This window comes from Carassius auratus, chromosome 5 (genome assembly GCF_003368295.1).
Source record: "Carassius auratus strain Wakin chromosome 5, ASM336829v1, whole genome shotgun sequence".
NCBI classification, from domain to species: Eukaryota; Metazoa; Chordata; class Actinopteri; order Cypriniformes; family Cyprinidae; genus Carassius; species Carassius auratus.
In genome coordinates, this window is record NC_039247.1 from 8,590,190 (window position 1) to 8,611,041 (window position 20,852).

Genomic DNA, 20,852 nt, shown 5'->3' on the forward strand with positions numbered 1-20,852 from the left:
AAATCCATCTCCTATTGTCTCTCACATCAAAATCAACCACATATTTGTTCAGAACTGTTTTGATCTTTTTTTCTCTTGTGCTTGATCTGTGCAGAAGGTAGCAATGGTTTGAAGTTTCTCACAAACACACAGCTTTTGGTTTCACAAGACATTAACTGATGGACTGGAGCGATGTGGATTACTGTGATGTTTTTATCAGCTGTTTGGACTCTCATTCTGACGGCACCCATTCACCATTGGTGAGCAGGTGATGGAATGCTTCTTTTCTTCCAATCTGAAGACTCAAACTCATCTACTCATCTTGGATGGCCTGAGGACGAGCGCATCTTTAGCATTTGTTAATTTTTGGGTGAACTGTTATTTTAAAATGTATTTGCAATCAGATTAAAGTAAAATATAATCAATCATATAATAAAATTGTCATTGCATCATACTAGTCTAGCTTTGATCGCTAATTTTATCCAAGTAATTCTTAGTGCATATTGAATTAAACAATTAGAAGCCTGCATTTGTCTTTAAATTCATTATAACCTATTAAAATTTGCCATTTTTGTCACCCTGAGTTCTAAAGGTTAAGAGAGTTCAGATGAGACTAGATTTACTGTATATTACATTTGATGAGATCTCTTTGCTGATCTCTCTCTCTCTCTCTTTCATGGTTTAGCTTCATTTTTACACTCTTATTTGTTTTATTGTCCTGTGGCAAAGGTTCCTGTAAAGCTAATGGAAAAACAGCCTTCAAAAGACTCTGTCAAAGCAGAAATGACACAAGCTTCAACGTCTGCTAGGAACTTAGCCCAACTTTCTTTCCATGACGGGAGAACTAGACTTCAGAAGTGTTCAGAGGGAATACAGTAGTTCAAGTCAAGGACATTGTTACCCATAATGCTAAGTTTTTCACATTTTGACAATTTTCTTAAAGAAGTAAGCTCAATTACTGGTCAATGCAGTCGGTCCTTGACCATTATGATCTTCCCAAAGCCCTTGGCTCTGAATAACTCAAATGATCAAATGAATGCTGCAATAAATTGATCTATGTCAGATGACCTACAGATACTGATTTGGATGTGAATCCAGCTCTTCAGGGTTTAGTTAAGATTTATGCATAACGTCTTACATGATATTTTTCATGTAGTAGAAATTAAAAAACAAACATGTACATCTCAAAACCACATAGCATTATTAAACCTTGAAAAAAAACTGATATAATGCAAGGAACTATTCTGTAAATTATGTAAAAGAGATGCATGCACACTTAACCTACATCTTGCGAATAGAAGTGAAGTATAAACCATGCAGAAGCAAGATGTCTCGATTTAAAGAGAAAATTAAATAGCCTTTGTGGGGTTTCTTAAATGCTCACTCGATGTCTTTAAACATGCTTTGCTGTGCTTCTTGTTAAACTTCTTATTCTCTTAAAAAGACATTAAAAGCCACACAAACAGTAACACATTGCCCAAAACCATCTGCAGCATTTGAGGGGATTTTATGCTTTAAGTCTTGACGCATGTTGGATCTAAATAAATTAACTTGTCAAACGGCCACAGGAAGCTCAGAGCGTTTGTGAACACAAAACAGAAGCAGACTTCCAGTAAACATGAATAACTGTGTGGCAAAACCATCCCGTTTGCACTTACCATGCAATGCATTTGAGATTACATTCTGCCTAAGACTGTTGATGGCCTAAGGACTGGATCACCCAAAAATGAAAATCTTGAAAAACGAAATACTTGTGGATTATTGTGATGTTTGTATCAGCTGTTTGGACTCTAATTCTGACGGCACCCATTCACAACAGAGCATCCATTGGTGAGCAAGTGATGCAACACTAAATTTCTCTGATGAAGAAATAAACTCTTTTTAAGCTGCCAGAAAATGACTTTGTTACAAAGAGATTTCAGGTGGAGCTTTTTTTCGAGCATCACAAATATGGACATCTGGCGACAAACTTCTTTTTGCATTAAGAATGCATTAAGAGTTTATGGTAATTTTATAAAATAACAGAACAAAATTCAACCAGCATTCAAAAATGGCAATTCCATTTACTGTATACACACACACAAATTCAAATCAGCTGTCAATGCAAATAACAAAAACACAGCAGGTTCTTCTAGAGTCACAACGATGAACTGGACGATACACATTAAACGGTTAGTAAAATCATGAACAGGAGTTTATTCACGCAGAGCAGTAACTAAACATGTTTTATTGTATTTGTGTCCAACCTGGTAACTCCACAAACTCAATATTCAACAAAACCTTAAAAATATATTGGGGAAACATGCTAGCTACATTTCTAAACATTTAAATTAGTCTTCATAGAAAATCATTAAATAATTAAATGAAAGAGTACTATGAAATGGCAAATTAAATCTTAATTTTAATTGTGAGAAAATAGATAATGCTGCATGCATTCCTATAGGGGCTCGAGTTAAATAAATGAAGGAAATAAAATATTGCATTCGTCAGCATGTCATTTATGTAATGTTAAACTATAATTTTTGTTCCTAGATCTATAAACCTGGGATTGGTTTTCCAGACAAATTAGACCTAATCTTGGATTGTAAATTATATTCAGTAGAAATAACAATGATAATAATAATAAAAAAAAGCTTGCTAATTAAAATCAGTTTTGAAAGTCTGAAGCTACTGACTGCCTCAGAATAAAAAATAAAAATAAAAAAAATTTGTGGTGATAAAAAAAAAAAAAGTAAAACTAAGATCCAACATAATAAAAGTCAACATAGTGGTTAGGAAATGTAACAATATAGCTGCTTGAACATTATCTGAGTGACTGCTCAAAGTCTCACAGTGAAGATGTCAAAGCATCTGAAAGGACTGCTGTCTTTAATCACCCAAACACTTGCTGTTTCCAAGCTGAACACTTTCACCCGAGAGGGTTGTTTCGGCAGAAATACTAACACTGTACGTTCATCGATAATAATCAGCATATCAAGAAAGCAGCAGTGGCACACAGAGCCAATCACATGACTCAAACCTTGACCGTGTGAGCTGCTTCTGGACTGCATGGGTTACTAAAACTCAACTAACAATAACATTTGTTCTGGATATTCAGCTGAATCTCATAAAACTGTCAAGAAATGTTCAGCTCACCCTGAAAATCAGAAAGAAATTAGAAATTGGATTTTGCTTTTTTCCATATGCATTTTTACATTTTCAATAGAATTAAGCACATTTACCCCAAATTTTCTATTACTGTAATGCAATAAAAATGTCTGGTATCACTTTAAAAATGTTAAATATAATGCATTATGAAACTAAATTTAATGCATTCACTTATTATAATTATGTCATGAATAATTGTAACCTTATAATACTTTATTTTTACACTTTCAGAAAGTATAATGCATCAAAATACATGACAAACCTCCAAGTGTATCATTTTAAAGTTGGTTACAATTATTTATGAAAAAATATAATCCATTACAACACACAATCTGAATACCATCATAATACATTATACATAAGGCTTTAAGCGTTATCAAAAGTTGAATAAATGAGAAATGGAAAAATAGCACATTATTTGTATTCGTGGTATCCGTTTTATAGAAATTAAGACGAATTACAGTAATGAGTTTTTTTGTGGAAAATAGGTTTCAATTTCATGAAAATTCTTTATGACTTAAAAATATTAGTTTTTTTCTTTATGCAAAATTCAATTTCTTATTTTTTCTTTGAATCTTGGGGTGAAATATGACTGTGGAAATATTAACTTGTTTTAATAAAAAAAGTAAAAAAAAAAAAAATCACCATAAATGTTAGAAGCCACGAACGGACTTGAAGAAACAACATCCCTCTGCTTGAGCACCATCAAAGATCGTAGCATGAGACTGAAAGAGTAAAACTGAGCAGTGACAGATCAGTTCAGGAAGAACGTCACAAAGACTAAAGGAAAACACTCAACTCCAAATCAAGGTAATCCTGATTCAGCGCTCGTATATGTACAAGGGTTTGTTCAGAGGCGAAGGGTTTTTGTTCTAATCTCATTTCTCCAGACAAACACAATTAAATTGAAATGTTTCAGAAGTCCTGTAACAGTGCAGGGAACTGGGCTCCATTTCCAAACAAAGAAACAAAGTCATGCAGTCGCTGCCATCTAAATAAAACTGAAGGTGCAGAAGAAAAGAAAAATCTTGTGCACTTGACGCATGAATGCAGACTTTGGGGCTCAAATGTGATTTCTTAAGGGTTTGTCCAAGCGTGACCCTTCAGAAAGTCTTTCCGGTGCAGCAGCCAGAATAAGTCAGACGCAACACAAAAGAAACACAGAAGTGGTTTTGATTTGATCACCGTCGTTTGATGTCCAAAGCTCTTAATGAAAAGTAGCATTGAAAAACGAACTTGGCCATATTAAATATTTGTTAATTTTAAAAATAAAATAAAAACTAAACCAATATCGTTATTTTTCCCTCTTTCGAAATTGTCGCAGTTGGTTTTGTGGGTTTCCGGTGTACTTTGAGAGAGGTGGAGGAGTCTCTTCAGAGGTTGTGAGCGTTAGGCCTCGGAGCCCAGAGATGTTCTGGTGGGACTGGGCGGCAGTCGGGCCGCGGCGCTGTGCTCCGTCCGGAAACTGTATTCATACTGACACACACACACACACACACACACACACACACACACACACACACACACACACACACACACACACACACACACACACAGACACAGACACAGACACAGACACAGACACAGACACAGACACACAGACACAGACACAGACACAGACACAGACACAGACAGAAAGAGTTAAACACCACCTGAGAGAGAGTTTCAGAGCAAACACTGACCTCTAGTGGATCAGTCAAAAACAGCTAAACATACGGGTACTGCAGCAACTAAAGCTGAATTCAACATAATAGAATTTATTCAAAACTAATTATAGCCCAAATAAAAATTAGGCCAATAAATAAAATTATGTTATGACTGATACTAAACAATCGCTATACTATTATAGTTTTTATTCAATTTAATTGTTTTTGTTTTCATTATTATTATTATTATTATTTTAAATATGTCTATATAGCTTTTTATATATAAGTTTTAGCTATTTTAGTACAAAAAAAAATAGAAATTCTGCATTGGCAACTATCTTAAAATAAGTTGAAGCTTTTTTACATTTTATTTTAGTTTACTTATAGTTATTTAGTTTACTAATAATTTATTATAATTTAGTTTACTAATAATTTATTATTAGAGGTAATTTATTTTATGACATTTTTCATTTTAGTTAACTATAATAAGCCCTGGTTTGTTTAGTGAGCATCATGAGAATGATACACATTCATGACAGACACAAAATATTGAGATCTGATCTGAAACTCTACTGAAATATCTCTTTATTTACACCTTTTAAACATCCATTATAATCAGTAACAATTATTCATTTTAATAACCCGCATCTTTTAATTTTGCCCATTTAAAAAAAAAAAACACATCAATGTCCAATGAATAATTAAACGTATTATTAATAATAACCACAATAAACCAGTCTTCCATAAAAAATATAGTACATCAAGGTATTTCACACCAAGACTAAAAACTATAATGCTAACTATTTTTAAAACCTTATGGTTATAGTTAATATCCTTGTTATGGTTCTTTTATCTTTGATATAACTATAATGCAATATTTAATGTAATAGTATAATTATAATTGACTATGGATAATAGGACAATTAATACTACTTCAACTGATTTGCATGTAGTGGATATCTTTATCCAATCAGGTTTAACGTAAATAAAGTAGTTGTAAAGTTATATGAAAAGCAAAATGAAAATGCATTGTTGCATTAAAATATAACAACTGGAAAATGTTATATGAAAATACATTTTGGCATTATAATATAACATTTGGAAAATGTAATATGAAAATGCATTTTTGCATTAAAATAAGGCTGAAAATATCGTGGAAACAAAAGCAGCAAACAAACTAGCGCTTGTCAGTTGAAACTATGTTCTCACCTCCTTCTCGATCTCTGCAAGTGATTTGATTCTGATGCCCATTAGATCCACCTGCTGCAACTGAAACAACACAACATCCTCCTCAATATCCAGAGCAGTTCATGTGCTAGTTTTAATGCATTATTAAGATGCAATCTACATCTAACAGTACAGTTTGATCTCTGTGGCCTACAGACGGTGCAAGAGTTCATTTGAAGCATATGATTGGTTGAAAACAGACTCACATCACTGGAGGCACATGCAAACTTCTCCGAAATCATGAAAGGCACTCCATCCATAGCTGAAAGGTCAAAAAGTCAGTATGAACCAGAGTGCACCACACATAATATATTTTGCCTTTCACAAAAAGCCAAAAAATGTTAAGAACCCATTAACCATCTACAAAATAAAAATGAGCTTATCTGTAAGTTGCCTTGTATTAAAGCATCGACTAAATAAAACTAAAAAGAGACATTTTTTCCATGAATGTGACAAAATAACAAAAAGTGTGTGGTAAGAAAGGAGAGCTCAGAACAGAAGGAGAGGTATATTCTGACTCATCACTGAACACCATCTGGACCAGATTCCTCCTCCAGAAGGGTTTATTATTACATCCCTAATCACAGCAGCCATGAAACCACACGGATGCTGACGGGATTTATTACATGCAGAGGTAACCAACGAATGTGAGGTGTTCTCTCACGTCAAGCATTCTACAGATGCTAAATATAATAATACAATATTACAATACTATACTGTTCAGCAGTTTGGGGACCAGGGAGCATTTTTAATGCTTTTGAAAGAAGTCACACATGCTTACCACGGCTGCATTTATTTGATCAAATATACAGTAAAAATACTGAAATATTATTATAATTTAAAATGACTTTTTTATTGTAATATATAGTAAAATGCAATTTATTCCTGTGATCAAAGCTGTATTTTCAGCATCATTACTCCAGTCTTCATCGTCACATGATCTTCAGAAATCAGAATAATATACTGATTTACTGCTTATTAATGTTGAAAACAGTTGTGCTACTTCGTATTTCCGTCTTTTTCAGGATTCTTTGATTAATAGAACCCAATTTAAAATCTAAAAAAAACAATAAATAATTAAAATAAATAAATTTTAAAATGTATACAATTTCTGTAACATTATAAATGACATCCCTGTCACTTTTGATCAATTAAATGCATCTTTGCTGAATTATAATTATTAATAATTAATAATACATATCTGACCCCAAACTTTGAAATAGTAGTTTAAGTAGCTGATATATTTAATAGATACTTGGATAAGGGTTTACTTTTTGTAATTTAAACTTGGAGAGTAAACTGACGGAGTACAAACTTATTTATTTTTTACTCATTTATAATAAACTGACGATTCATTTCATTTGTAAAAGCAGGTCAAATTCTAAGACTGGCTTCCTTTGTCGCTCATTTGTGTTTTTGTTAGTGCTGATGCGATATTGAGGGGGATGTGAAGGTGCTCAGTTTGGGTCAGGTGTGTTTTGTGCGGTTCTCGCACCAGAGATGGCATAGAGGTTGGAGTTCTGGTGTTCAAAGTCTGGTCTGGTTGTGCTTTTTCTGAAACATGCCGGCAGGGTCATGGATATGTGCCTGCGAAGAAACACAAATGGAAAACAATTACCACTTAATCAAATAAATATTCAACACATCTTCCTTCTCAGACTTCACTATTATCACAGCGGTTTGGTTTGTGTGTCATCACAGCTGGCAATCTGTCAACTGACGGAGAACCTTTACTGATGAAGGCTGTTTCTGTAACACAGACGTGCAAACTGTGATACTTCCATCTCACAGGCTGCATGATGAGATCTACATCCTAATAAAACAAACTGTTCACCTGATGATGCTAGAACCTTTAAATACAGATTGATTTTTTTAATTAAGCTTTATTTTTAGCAGTTGTGCTTTAAGAATGTCAAAAATGGTTTTGATATTTTTAGCTGTGGTTCTTTAAATAGAACACCAAACAGCGTGCTTTGCTTTAGCTGTTAGACAGCTTGCTAAATTAAACCCGTTTAGAAAAATGTCTTTGGTCATTGAAAAATTTAATGGCAAGAAAAAGTAAAAATAACACTGATTTAAAAAATAAACATAAAAAAAAGTAATTGCGACTTTTAGAAAAAAAAAAAAAAAATCACACTAGTTAAAAAATTACACAATTATTACTTTTTTCTCAGTTCATATCTCATAAATTTGGATTTATAACTCCCAATTGTGAGTTTTCTTTTTTTCGTCAGAATTGTGAGTTATAAAGTGAGAATTGCAAGAATTTTTTTTTCTCTGAATTGCAAGTTGATATCTCGTAACTGACTTTATAACTAGTAATTCTGAGAAAAAAGTTAGAATTGCCGGATATGAACTCGCAATTACCTTGTTTTATTTTTTATTCAGTGGCGGAAACGTGCTTCCATAGTTTTTGAACACGAACCAGTGTTTTTTTCTTGTTTTTTTATTTTATTTATTTTGAATAAACTTAAATTTTCCATTTAGATTTTTTTTTTTAAGTTTCAGTAATTCTGTTATTTAATTAGTTTTTTAAAATGATTTAAATTTAAGCTATAGTTTATTTCAGTTTGTAATTTTAGTCCTTCATCTTGTTTTATTTCAATTAATTGCCAAGTCAAAAATTCTCTTTTTTTTCTGATTCAAGTTCCAATTAACAAAAAATACAATAAATAAATAAAAATGAATATATTTTTATATGTATTTATAATAAGTCACCGCACACATGACACATGCTCTACCCAGCTGATGTTTTCATTATGTACTGTACATGTTCTCCAAGGGAAACTCCACACATCATGAGGAACAGAACAACTGTATATGAATCAAATTTGGTTGTCTTGGGCTGCTGATATTCTCCTTTTGTGAGGTGGTAAAGACAGCTGGCTGGAATGGAAGTGGTTTTACAAAAGCATTCAAATATTTCCTGTTCAAAAGTTTGCGGTCTGTAAAATTTTCCACAATGTTTTTGAAAGAAGTCTCTCTCTTCTGTTCACCACGGATGTATTTATTTGATCAGAAACACAGTAAAACAGTAATATTGTGAAATATTATTAAAATAGCTTTTCTTTGTAAATTTAATTTAAAATATATTTTATTCCTGTGATAAAACCTGTATTTTCTGCATCATTCCTCCAGTCTTCAGTGTCACATGATCTTCAGAAATCATTCTCATATACTGATGTGCTGCTTAAGAAAAATTTCTGATTATTATCAGTGTTGAAAACAGTTGTGCTGCTTCATATCTTTGTTGAAACCATAATTTCGGCATTTTTCAGGACTCTTTAATAAATAGAAAGTGAAAGAACAGCATTTATTTGATCACAAATGCCACATCTGATCAGTTTAATGCATCCTTACAGAATAAAAGTCTGAATTTCTTTCAAAGAAAAAGAAATAAATCTTACTGTCCAATAGAGGAACGAGAAGTTCAATTATGCTGGTCTAGGTTTCTTGCACTAAATCTAGGTTTCCAAGATAATTTAGATTTTGATAACAGCTGTTATGACTGGCTAACATCCATAGACTGGTGTAGTTCACACAGTCATCAACTGATTAATCTCTATTTTTCTACTTTTACAACCCTTGTGTTGTTGTGCAACACTGTGAGAAAGAGTCCAGACAAGTGTTCGGGGCCACAGACCGAGACGGTCACTCCCTCATTGAAATGCATGTTTGGTTATGTGACTTCACTCCAGTTGTATCCTGTTATATATAATAAGATCACAGACGGACAGTATCAAGAGAGCAGACAGACAGAGAGGAAACCATGAAAGGGAAACAGCTGGAACAGACACTTCCCATTTGTGTCGGAAAAATGCTCCGGGCGCACAAAACCCTGAGACACAAGCAAACCCGTAAACATTAAGTATGTGAGAAAGCGTGCACATTTTACATGTCATTATTCTGGTTATATCATGGAAAACAGGATGTTTTTTTTTGCTTATTTTTATTAATACTTTTATTCAGTAAGGATGCATTAAAGTGATTAAAAAACAAAAAAGAATTTTTAAATGTTACAATTTTTATTTCAAATAAATGCGGTTTTTCATCAAAGAATCCCAAAAAAGTATCCCTTTTTCTACTAAAATATTTTGCAGCAAAAACTGCTTTCAACAATGATTTTAAAAAGAAATGTTTCTAAAATCAGCATATTAGAATGATTTCTGAAAAATCACGTGACACTGAAGACTGCTGAAAATTCAGCTTTGCAGCCCAATAATAAATTACATTTTAAAATATGTTCAAAGAGAAAAGTACTTTTAACTGAATCAATTTTTACTCTACTTTTGATCAAATAAATGCAGCCTTGGTGAGCAGAAGAGACTCTTCCAAAAACATCAAAAAAAACTTCGAGATAATGACGTCACAGCCGACTGGATTCGGTTTTATCCATCAGGAGCTGACTGTGTGTGAAGAATAAATTGCTACGCTGACTTCTGATTCAGCTAGTGAAATGAATCTTTGGCCTGTAAGCATGACTACAAGCTCTGCTGTGAACTATATGGGAATTCCTGACAGACCACAGCTTGTTTATTCCAGAATATAAGGAATGCTAAGCTGGACCTGCTTATTAACAAAGTGTTTTTCCCTTCCGCCTTTCTCTTCCTTCTCTCAGTTTCTCTCACTGGCTCTTTCAATTCTGCAGCTGTCACAACAAATGCGGTTCACACTTCCTCAGATTTTGAGCCTTCACAAACACATACTTGGGCAAGACTGGTGCAGGAGTGGAGTTGTTGGTGACGCTCTGGATGTTATTGGTGTTGTTCTGTACAGGTGAAGAGTCCTGGGTCCGGGGCACCTTTCCCATACGGTACCAGATCCCCATATTGTTCAGCTCTCTGGGAGGAAATAATATTATAATATAATATCAATAAAGACAGCAAGCGCTTTGTACAGCCAGTGATTCAGAGACCGCAGGTTGAGAAAGACACATCAAAACATACAGATTTCAGCCTCATGACACTATATTAAAGAAGCTGAATACTGCTCTGAAAGGGTTTTTTTTATATATAATTTCAGGATATCTGCATGTTTTAAAACATTATGACTTCTAAATGCAAAGACATTTATTTTTCCAAAGTTAGATTAGAAATGTTTAAGGCCAGACGTAAAAACATAAATGATTAAAAATTAACTCAATATAGTACATATAATAAATATAATGTCTACACACACTTGAAAACATTTCAATTCATGCTACATGCCATGGAAAATTCCTTTGATAACTTCACTGACCAAATATAAAGCTTTTAGGTAACACTGAGGTTCCTAATGTTGTTGAAATTCATATTGTCAAAAAAAAAAAAAAAAAAAAGATTAGTAGTCGACCGATATATCGGCCGATTGTTGACATTTTTCAAATATCGGCATTGGCCGAATAAGTTTTTCTGCTTGGCCGATGTTTTCAAGGTTATATTGGCTTTATATCGGCCTCTGCTTTCCAAGATATCGGCAGTCAAAAAATCCATATCGGTCGTCCACTATAAATAATCATCCCAAATATAAATAATATTTGATATATCTCAGTGCCCACCTGCAGAATACTATTAATTTTCTCATTTTATATCTCATATTAACATTGTTAAATAATGGTAGGACAATCTATGTTTTAAGTTGTTGTGTATAGAGTCTAACTGACCCTATGAATGTATACTGTGGCGGTGCTTGTTTAGAGCGTCCTAATATACGGATATCACAGATGGCAGCTTCAGTGGAGTCTCTCGGGATGAACTTAATACATAACCTCCTCTTCCTAAAGGCCGGCTCCTCTGAAGAGAGAAAGAGAAGAACAGGGCATGTTAAAGAAAGTGTAAGGGAGACGGAGTTCACAATAGAAAGAGCAAAGAGACTGGAAAGAGGATCATTGATTAATTATCCAACACAATCTTTTAAACAAACTTTTAAACAACCTTTTAAAACACCACATATCAGGCTGCGTGTCTAAAAACAAATACATTAGCGGAAAACAAACTCCTTTTTACTCTGATCTGGAATGCCACTGGTATATTTTAGCTGTAACAATATAAATCAAGTTTGGAAAAACTAAGAAAATATAGTTTTAAAGATGCATTTCAACTGAAATAGCTGGAGAACGCAGCTGTAAATGAACGAGAGGAGATTGATGTGGTGCTTACGTGTGTCCACAGTTTCCTGAATGGGAATGAATCCCACAGGCAGCGTGTCCTTGATGTCGATGAGCTTCATGTCTACAAGCACATTACCTAAATGACTCTGTGGAGAGACATATATAGGGCAATGTGAACAGACAACATCTCTTCCAGTGCCCATGATTGCATGCTTTGGGATTTAACATTATAACCATGCATAATAACAATAATAATCAAAACAATGTTACTCATGGTTTCTTCTTGTACCAAAAAGAGTCATAAGTCATTAAAAGTCATTCGATTTTGCGAAACCAATTTCCACCCTGTCTAACTCTTACAATAAAACTTTCCAAACAGCATATTTTATACTGAAAAGGAACTGCATAAACTATTTTCTTCTTTGGCACAATCTGTATTGTATAAAGTGCTTTATAAATAAAGGTGACTATGCTGTCATTTGTAAGTGCAGTTCAAGACACTAAACAGGTGTTGATGTCAAACACTGACAGTCATTTGATCATTATGGATGCAAATGCATCAATTTAGTACATGATGTTCGGTGTTTTTCTCCCCAAAAGATTTACTTGTTTATTTATTGTCAAAATGCTCTGCTGTATGACTTCATAGAAACGATGATTTACAATAAACAACAGCTATTGAACTACTAAACATTCAAGCGGGGAAAAAAATAACACCATAAACATGGTTTTCAAGTTCTTTCCACTGGAGGTTTGTCCCAGAAAGAAGAATGAGGCTAAACACCGCAGGGACGACACAAGCGGAAACAGCTTTGTTTGCAAGAACAAAAAGAAATTGTATATAAAAAACAAATAGATGAGATCCTGTGACACATTACTGAGAGCTCGTCAACTCCAACAACAAGTTACATTATATAAACACAGCATGAACATGGTCTGGACCTTTCAAATGGTCATCCATCTTTTTGGCCAGACTGAAGTAGCTCAGTAGTACAGTGTGTGTTGTAAGGCATGTCTCAAGAGCCTTAAGCAATGCAATGCAATTAAATGAAATGCAATGAATTGCAATGCAATAAAATGCAATGCAATTAAATGAAATACAATGCAATGAAATTAAAAAATAAAAATCACATTTAAATCAAATGTAAATAATATAAAATAAAAAAATCTAACAAAAATAAAAAAATAAGAAAATATAAAGGGTATATTTTAATTCAAAATTATTAAGCTTCCACCATCTAGAAGCATCACAGCAATGCTGTATTAACAAATCAGCATCTAGGATTAGAAATATCAATTTGTAAAATGTTACCATACTTCAAAGAAACCTCAATTATCTGAATAAGAGCTGAAGAGATGACTCACGTTCTCTTTGGAGAAAGCCCTGGTGAAGCACAGATAGCGGGTCACCTTGGATTTGAACAGGCCGTCTTTCCACAAGTCTGCATCGATCCCATCCGTGGTTTGTGAAACCTAAAGAATAATAAAAAGATTTGATTTGATTATGCATAATAAAAGAGTTTCTTTTTTCCCCATTTGCAGAAGGTCAATTGTTTGATTCTTTTAGTTTGTCTGAGTAAAGAATGTCTTACAGAAAAAACTAATAAATAATGCAGTATGGCAGCCAATTCATCACAAAACATTAATTCAAATTAAAGGGGTAGTTCACCCAAAAATGAAAATGTGATGCTTATCTGCTTACCCCCAGGGTATCCAAGATGTAGGTGACTTATTTATTGGGAATCACGGCTAAAACATACAACAAAACTAATAAAAAACATACACAAACATAACCAAATTAAACCCTGGGGGTCGTTTTATATATATATTGATATATATATATATTCAATATATTGATATGAAAAGACACAAAATGATCAGTCTGTGCAAGAAACTAAACAGTATTTATATTATAGAAATGTACTAACTGTTCAAACTCTCCTGAGTGTGTTCTTAGCAGCAGATGCATGAGGAGGCTTCTTCTACTTCTTGCTTTATGGCAGATCACAGACTTCTAATAGCAGTACCCCCACCTATCTCTCAAATGGACCATTTACACTATCAACAATCTCAATTAGGAGAGTCAATGGTCCACTTGAGAGACAGGTGGTCAGTAATGCACTTATAAGTCTGCGATTCACCAAAAAGCAAGAAGAAGAAGCCACCTCACACGCCTCCTTTTACAGTTTGTACATTGCGTGAATCAGAGGTAAAAAACTATATAAATACGGTTCAGTTTCTTGCACAGACTGATCATATTGTGTTTTTACACATCAATGTATCGTCACAAACTACATGGTTTAATTTGGTTTTGTGCATGTTTTTTTTGGTTTTTGTATGTTTTATCCGTGATTAGCTAGCTTGGATGCCATAGGGGTAAGCAGATAAACACAATTTTTGGGAGAACTGAGAATCAGTCTGATGTCCATCTCAACAGAAGTCAACACACATGACTGCTCAATTAACAGCTCGTGCTGAACACACAAACAGTCGTGCCATGGCTTCCCACGAGCTGCTCCACAAACACCACTGAACACTGAGCTGCTAGATTAATAGGTAACATTTCATATTCTGCACTATTTCTAAGTAACTGGAATGTAAGGAAATTTGTGACATTTCCCATGTGAACTCAGATTGTTCTTGACACAATGCAAATACTAATAATTCTAGGCCTGTCTTTTGCATCACTAAAAAAAATGTTTTTGTTAATTTTTATTTCAAATTAAATTTGGCTAATTAATGGTGTTTTTTAAAACCGAGTATAACAATAACATTTATTATTATATTCAATTATAATTGTAACATTATTATTGTTGCTGTTAATATTATACTTGGCTTTAAAAGCACCATTAATTGACTAAATTAATAATTAGTGATGCACAGGCCAAGAACCCTATTTTTGAAGACATTTAACTGTTTAAACCTAATTCATTTGAATCCATTAAAAGCCAACTTGGAAGCATATTTGATAAGTGATGAGTCAATACAGTCAGTGAAGAGCTCAGACTTTAGAGGTTGTCCAAGGGTCAAACCTCGGACTTCTATAGTTTGATACTAAACAGACAGAACGTCACTGTTATTTCTGGAACAAACAGATTACTCTCTCCATCTGATGCTTTGCATGTAGACTGCAGTGTTTCTGTGATTTGAGAAGACGTTTTGGGGTTGGAATGGGTGTTATCAACAGACCCTGCTTTCACACACTCCACAATCCACACAGGAAGCATTGTTAAGCTCTGTGCTGGAGTGACGACAATGACTGTGACGGCCAAAGGAAACACAACAACCCCACTGCCTCTTCTGTTGCCAGAGTACATCCAGATCAGGCGTGAGCTCCTACCAAAAAACATGCAAATGCAATGGCGCAGAAATGTTTTAATGGCAAAAATCTTCAGCACTTGGCCTGTGATCATAGGTGTACTTTCTAGGTGGTGAAGTGACGTTCATATAGGGCTATTAACGAGGTGCATCATTAATCATGAAACTATCCTGTGGCATTTGCCCAAAAGGTTTTGGAAAAACTGTCTCTGGGAGACCTTACAAAATAAAGCAGATGTTACAACAGAGCTAAACATTGATACTGTACGCAAACACTTTTTTAAAGACGTCTTCCTGTTCCCTTTCACCTTTCTGGTGAAATTATGACACAGATCTTGCTTGCAAAGCTTTATGCTAGGGATGTCAAATTTCGATTATTTCCATGATCGATCGTCGTTTAAATTAACGATCAATTAATCGATTAATCGTTAACCATAATACTGCAAAATGCATCTATTGCAGGCACGCAGTCAGCGGTATGACAGGATGTGCAAAAGCCACACACACACACACACAAACACACACACACACAAAACGCTTTCTCACTTGAATTAAAGAGGTTTTAGTCTGAATAAAATGCTAGTAGCAGGATTATAAAATGAATAGATGCGATTATGATCATTTGATAAAATGAAGAGAGCCATACTTTTGAGGTCATTTTACTTTGTTGACAGTTTCCAATCCCGCACGGAGAACGCTGAACGCGCATCTTTAAATGGTTTTGTGGTGTTCGTTGTTGTCTTTTAAAGCACAATTGAAATGTTTTCAACTGACATTATTGTATAAAATTATCCGAAATGTGGAGCGCGTGTGACTGCGCTGCACATTAAGTGAACTACATCGGCGCTGCTGCACCAAAACACAGTTGCTCACATTAATTTGATCCTGCTGGATTCTGTCCTAGAAAATGTCAGATTTTTTAAAAATCCGGCATACAGCGCATTAGATCGTGACAGTGCATGCGTGCAGACGAGGATGAGCGAGCGCGGCTTTGGCTAGATTTATTTGGAGGTTATTGCTCATGTCTCATTCGGCACAAATCGAAATGTTTCCATATTCGCAATGTATTTGAATGTTAAACTATTATTTATAATGTAAACTAGGCTTGTACTTAACACGCATTCGCATATAGACGGAAAAGATGATCCTCTTCATATGATCAAAAACGTCCTTGGCATAACAGCAGAGTGGACCGGTATACTACGGTCTATTTAAACTGAATGCTCCAGGAATGTGTCGGTCACACACCTATTAATCGCTGTTTTGAATCCAGCAATTATTTATTTAGAAATGATAAGATCTGATTATGACAAGTGTGGTATAAAAGCTTTGTTTATTAGAGGAATAATAGGTTAACTGGAAAATGTTAGATCGCGACCATGCTTTTGGACCCCATAGTCTTCATACGCGGCTTTGTTCTGGTTTGCCGGTTGGTCACGAATTTCCACAAATTCAGTATATTTAGGCATTGTTTCTTTTCCTAAATCTTCATAGTCTAACCCTCTAATTTCCCAGGTTTATTTTATTATCTTTCGCTTTTAATAACTGTTTTCGCATCTCTTACTGTGGTAAACATGGGAAGGGAAATTAAAGATTTCATGAATTAAGAATTCGTTCGATTTATTAATTTGTTCCCTTATTTCACTTAAATCATGGGTTATTTAGGGAACAAAATTAATGAAACATGGACAATTGCCACATTAATAATTCGTAGGAATGAATTAACAAGTTGTAGGAATGAATAGACTACCTGTCCTGTCACTGTGTCCTGCAGCCCTGCAAAGCGCACGATATAAAACAGTTATCTGATGAAATGATTAGTAACTACATTTCTATTGCATTTAATGTCGAAGAACTTTTATGTTGTTTCTATTTTAATGTACTTTAAAGTTTAAATCACATTAAAAGCTTAATTTGTACATCGTGAATGAATGATGATGCTTTTATATATCGTCACCGTCACTCACAGCCGCTCGCACGTGTTGAGTGCGCATGAGCCGCACGCAGCCCAACATTGAATCGGTTAACCGACCATCGATAGCCTTAATCGATTGCATCTCTTATCGACAATTAATCGATCATCGATTAATCGTTGACATCCCTAGCCTGCCATGTTAAAGCCCTAAAATAAGTATATTTTACCAATGAGTGTAGACCAAGTGCCAAATAAGCCTGAAATATAACATAGACATAGCGGTTTTGCACATTGATGGAATGACAGTGTTTGAAGCTGCCCATCTAGTCAGCATTTTAGGGTGGTGATACACTGATCCTGGTTATTTAGCAGGTTTTTGACCATTATTAGAACATTGCACTGCTTGCCTGAATTAACCATAGTGTTCGTTTGCCTTGTGTCAACCGAAAAACAGCCTTGTAAATTAATAAACATTGTTTTTAAACCTAATCGCGTGTGGCTGAGAAAGAATTATGCAACATCAGCTTATGTATGTCCATCTCATTTGCTGTTGTTAAATTTTGTGTCTCAGTGTTTGTCTGTGTGTCTATGTATACATACATACACATATATAGCATTATTCTTGGACAAATATAAAGTTAAAAAGAACAGCATTCCATTTGTGTATTTACAGTCACTTTTGAATAATTTAATGTACCGTTGTAGAATTCTAAATTTTATTACTAATTACTAATTTTTTTTAATTTTAAAAAATGGAATCTTAACTGACCCCAAAGTTTTCCTCATTCGCAAGTTGCTTTGGATAAAAGCATCTGCTAAATGAATAAAGGCACCATGTAAACCATCACTGTGACACATGGAAAAACTAATATTAATCAATGACCGAAATGCTGTCTAGGTGGGCAGCCGACTAGGTTTTCAAACACTGCCAAAGCATCTCATGTAGAAACAGCATACTAGAAACTAACCCATACCCCAAAGGAACTAGAAGAACCTCCTAACAGATGTCATTTCTTAACAAATGCTTCGGAGGAACAAAGAGTTTTACTTCCTGATCCACTTTCTACACTATCTTCATTATCTGTATGAGTGTACTGTATCAGATACTCACCACATCATAGCCGGTGGGAGCTCTGTTTCTCGAGGCCACAACCCCTACGCCAGTGATCGGGTCCATGGGCATCTCTGGCAGGGCGTCTGAAAGGTCCCGCACCTCAGGCATCATGGAGGAACTCTGAGGAGACAGGAGCATTCAAACTTTTACACACTAAACATGAAGCCCCTTGAAAGAACATCAGTGTTTGTTTGGTCTAGAAAAGCAGATGAATTTATTCTTTGTTAGACTCCACCTCCCTTGGTTATAGTTTCCAACTCAGAATATCCCATAAGCATGAACTGGGGATTTCCATTTTTCAGTAAAATGTGCAAGTGTCATTATACCTTTAAAGAAACTGTAAAATTATACCTGCACAAATAGCAGAGACTGCAAAAGTGTTAGGTCTCATTTGAGAACAATTAGAAGTGAAATCATTACTATTTGTGAACTCTTAAATTGCTACTGACATGCAATCAATACAAAAATGGAAAGCTGTTAAGTTTAAAGTTTCATAACTTGAATTTACAATTGCAGGTAAAGTGTAGGTCGCTGGGGTATATTTGTAGCAATAGCCAAAAAAACATTGTACGGGTCAAAATTATAGATTTTCTTTTATGCCAAAAATCATTAGGATATTAAGTAAAGATCATGTTACATGAAGATATTTTGTTAATTTCCTACTGTAAATATATCAAAACTTAATTTTTGATAGGAAATATGCATTGATAAGAACTTCATTTGGGCAACTTTAAAAGCGATTTTTTTCAATATTTCGATTTTTTTGCACCCTCAGATTCCAGATTCTCAAATAGTTGTATCTCTGCCAAATATTGTCCTCCGAACAAACCATACATCAACGGAAAGCTTATCTTTTAGAACAATGGACCCTTATGACTGGTTTTGTGGTCCAGGGTCCCATATGCACCTTTTAGAAGCAAATAAGGTACAAAAGAGTTCATTTTGAAAAGATACCACCCCTGTGACATCAGTTGTACCTTAATTTGTGAGAATAGATTTACTGTAATATTCACATTTACACAAGCTGATACACAAATATATCTCAGTGCGACATCTCAAAGCAGAATAAAACATGACAGCACCACCAAAACATCAAGACAAACTGACAAATGAAACCAAGTCACCGTGTACAAGACAGGTTTGACTTTGAACAAAGTCAGTTGAGCAAGCCTTTCCTTATCAACTATTCCTCTAATCTAACACACTGACTACATCAAGGAAAGAAAATCTCAATTCCAAGACCATTACAATTAGCTAGATTTAGATAATGAAGTCTATTTATTCACTTTGAGATAAGTGCGCACACTTTCAGAACATCCGAAAGCACATAATGATCAAGAACTTACACATTCCTCTAAAATCTAAACAGTCTTGTGGGTAAAAAGGGAAAACTGCATATCTACCACATATTAACAGATTAAACAGAGCTGAGGAAACACTGGGTGTGTGATGAACACTACAGACACATAATTTGTGTTGGCCTTTATCAGGAGACACGTCACAAACCAACTGATTTGGAGTCATTGTTTGTTCTTCTTGAGCATCTGAAGAGTTGTGTAGTTGAATACAAATGAAAAGCAGTCTTTTGGATTGAGTTAAGAGCTTTTAGAGGCTCCTTGGCAACCGGGCCTGCCCTCTGCGATCTCCTAAAAAAGCCACAAAGAAGCTGTGTCAAATGGCGGGTACGCATGGAAGCAGCCTGCAGCAAGGCAAACAGCAGACAGCGGAGAAGAAAGAGAGCGAGATCAAACTCTGAGCATGTGAGAACTCTGCCAGAGCCAAGAGAGAGAGTTAAAAAGAGGTGTGACATGACGATCCCTGGAGTCGACAGTGAGAAAACCAAACAGGGATAGGCTGAGGGAGGGAATGCAGTTCTCACAGAAAAGAAAACTGTATATTCTAGGTTAGTTTCTGAGGTGAATAAAGACTCCATAACATGACTGATGACATAAATGACAAGATTTCATACACCTCTTTTCACTTGTCTGCTTTTACCCCAAAAAGGCTGTTCTGAGCCAGACAAATCTAAAGGTTTAACCTCAATGAAGATGGGACGATCTAGGGCTGCACAATAATGGTTAAGTGGCATGGTTGCCAGGTTGGGAAGAAAATGTATCAATTTAAAGCCCCTTTTACACTGAGATTCCAGATAATACACAGGTAATGTGTCCCGGAAATTGTTTCCGGATTGTTAGACTTTGGTTCATTCACACTGTCAGTGATTTCCAAGAATCTGTGCATTAGGATGTGACGTGTAATGTAGAAGTCGAAAACGCTAGGCACGTTAACTTTCACTTGAGCTGGCGAACGATCTCTGCTTCATTACAGTTTGCACATATTTATTCATCACGAATGTTGATTTGCTTTCAAAACACTCGGTAAAAGAGTCGCACGATAATGTGCATCATCATTACGACA

At 34.9% G+C, this 20,852-nt stretch overlaps 1 protein-coding gene across 2 annotated transcripts in view; it reads right to left on the bottom strand.

Moving 5' to 3' along the window:
• Nucleotides 1-2,022: 2,022 nt before the first annotated feature.
• LOC113073589 (multivesicular body subunit 12B-like) overlaps nt 2,023-20,852 on the bottom strand; it is a 29,989-nt gene continuing 11,159 nt past the window's right edge. For both annotated transcript variants that reach the window (XM_026246412.1, XM_026246405.1), the window contains exons 2-10: nt 18,432-18,554; nt 13,453-13,560; nt 12,137-12,233; nt 11,641-11,770; nt 10,706-10,840; nt 7,495-7,586; nt 6,206-6,261; nt 5,982-6,041; nt 2,023-4,602 (exon numbers count right to left, since the gene is read on the bottom strand). In XM_026246412.1, coding sequence (XP_026102197.1) covers nt 4,516-4,602; nt 5,982-6,041; nt 6,206-6,261; nt 7,495-7,586; nt 10,706-10,840; nt 11,641-11,770; nt 12,137-12,233; nt 13,453-13,560; nt 18,432-18,545 — 879 coding nt within the window. In that variant the 5' untranslated portion in view covers nt 18,546-18,554 and the 3' untranslated portion in view covers nt 2,023-4,515. The remainder of the gene's footprint in view (nt 4,603-5,981; nt 6,042-6,205; nt 6,262-7,494; nt 7,587-10,705; nt 10,841-11,640; nt 11,771-12,136; nt 12,234-13,452; nt 13,561-18,431; nt 18,555-20,852) is intronic.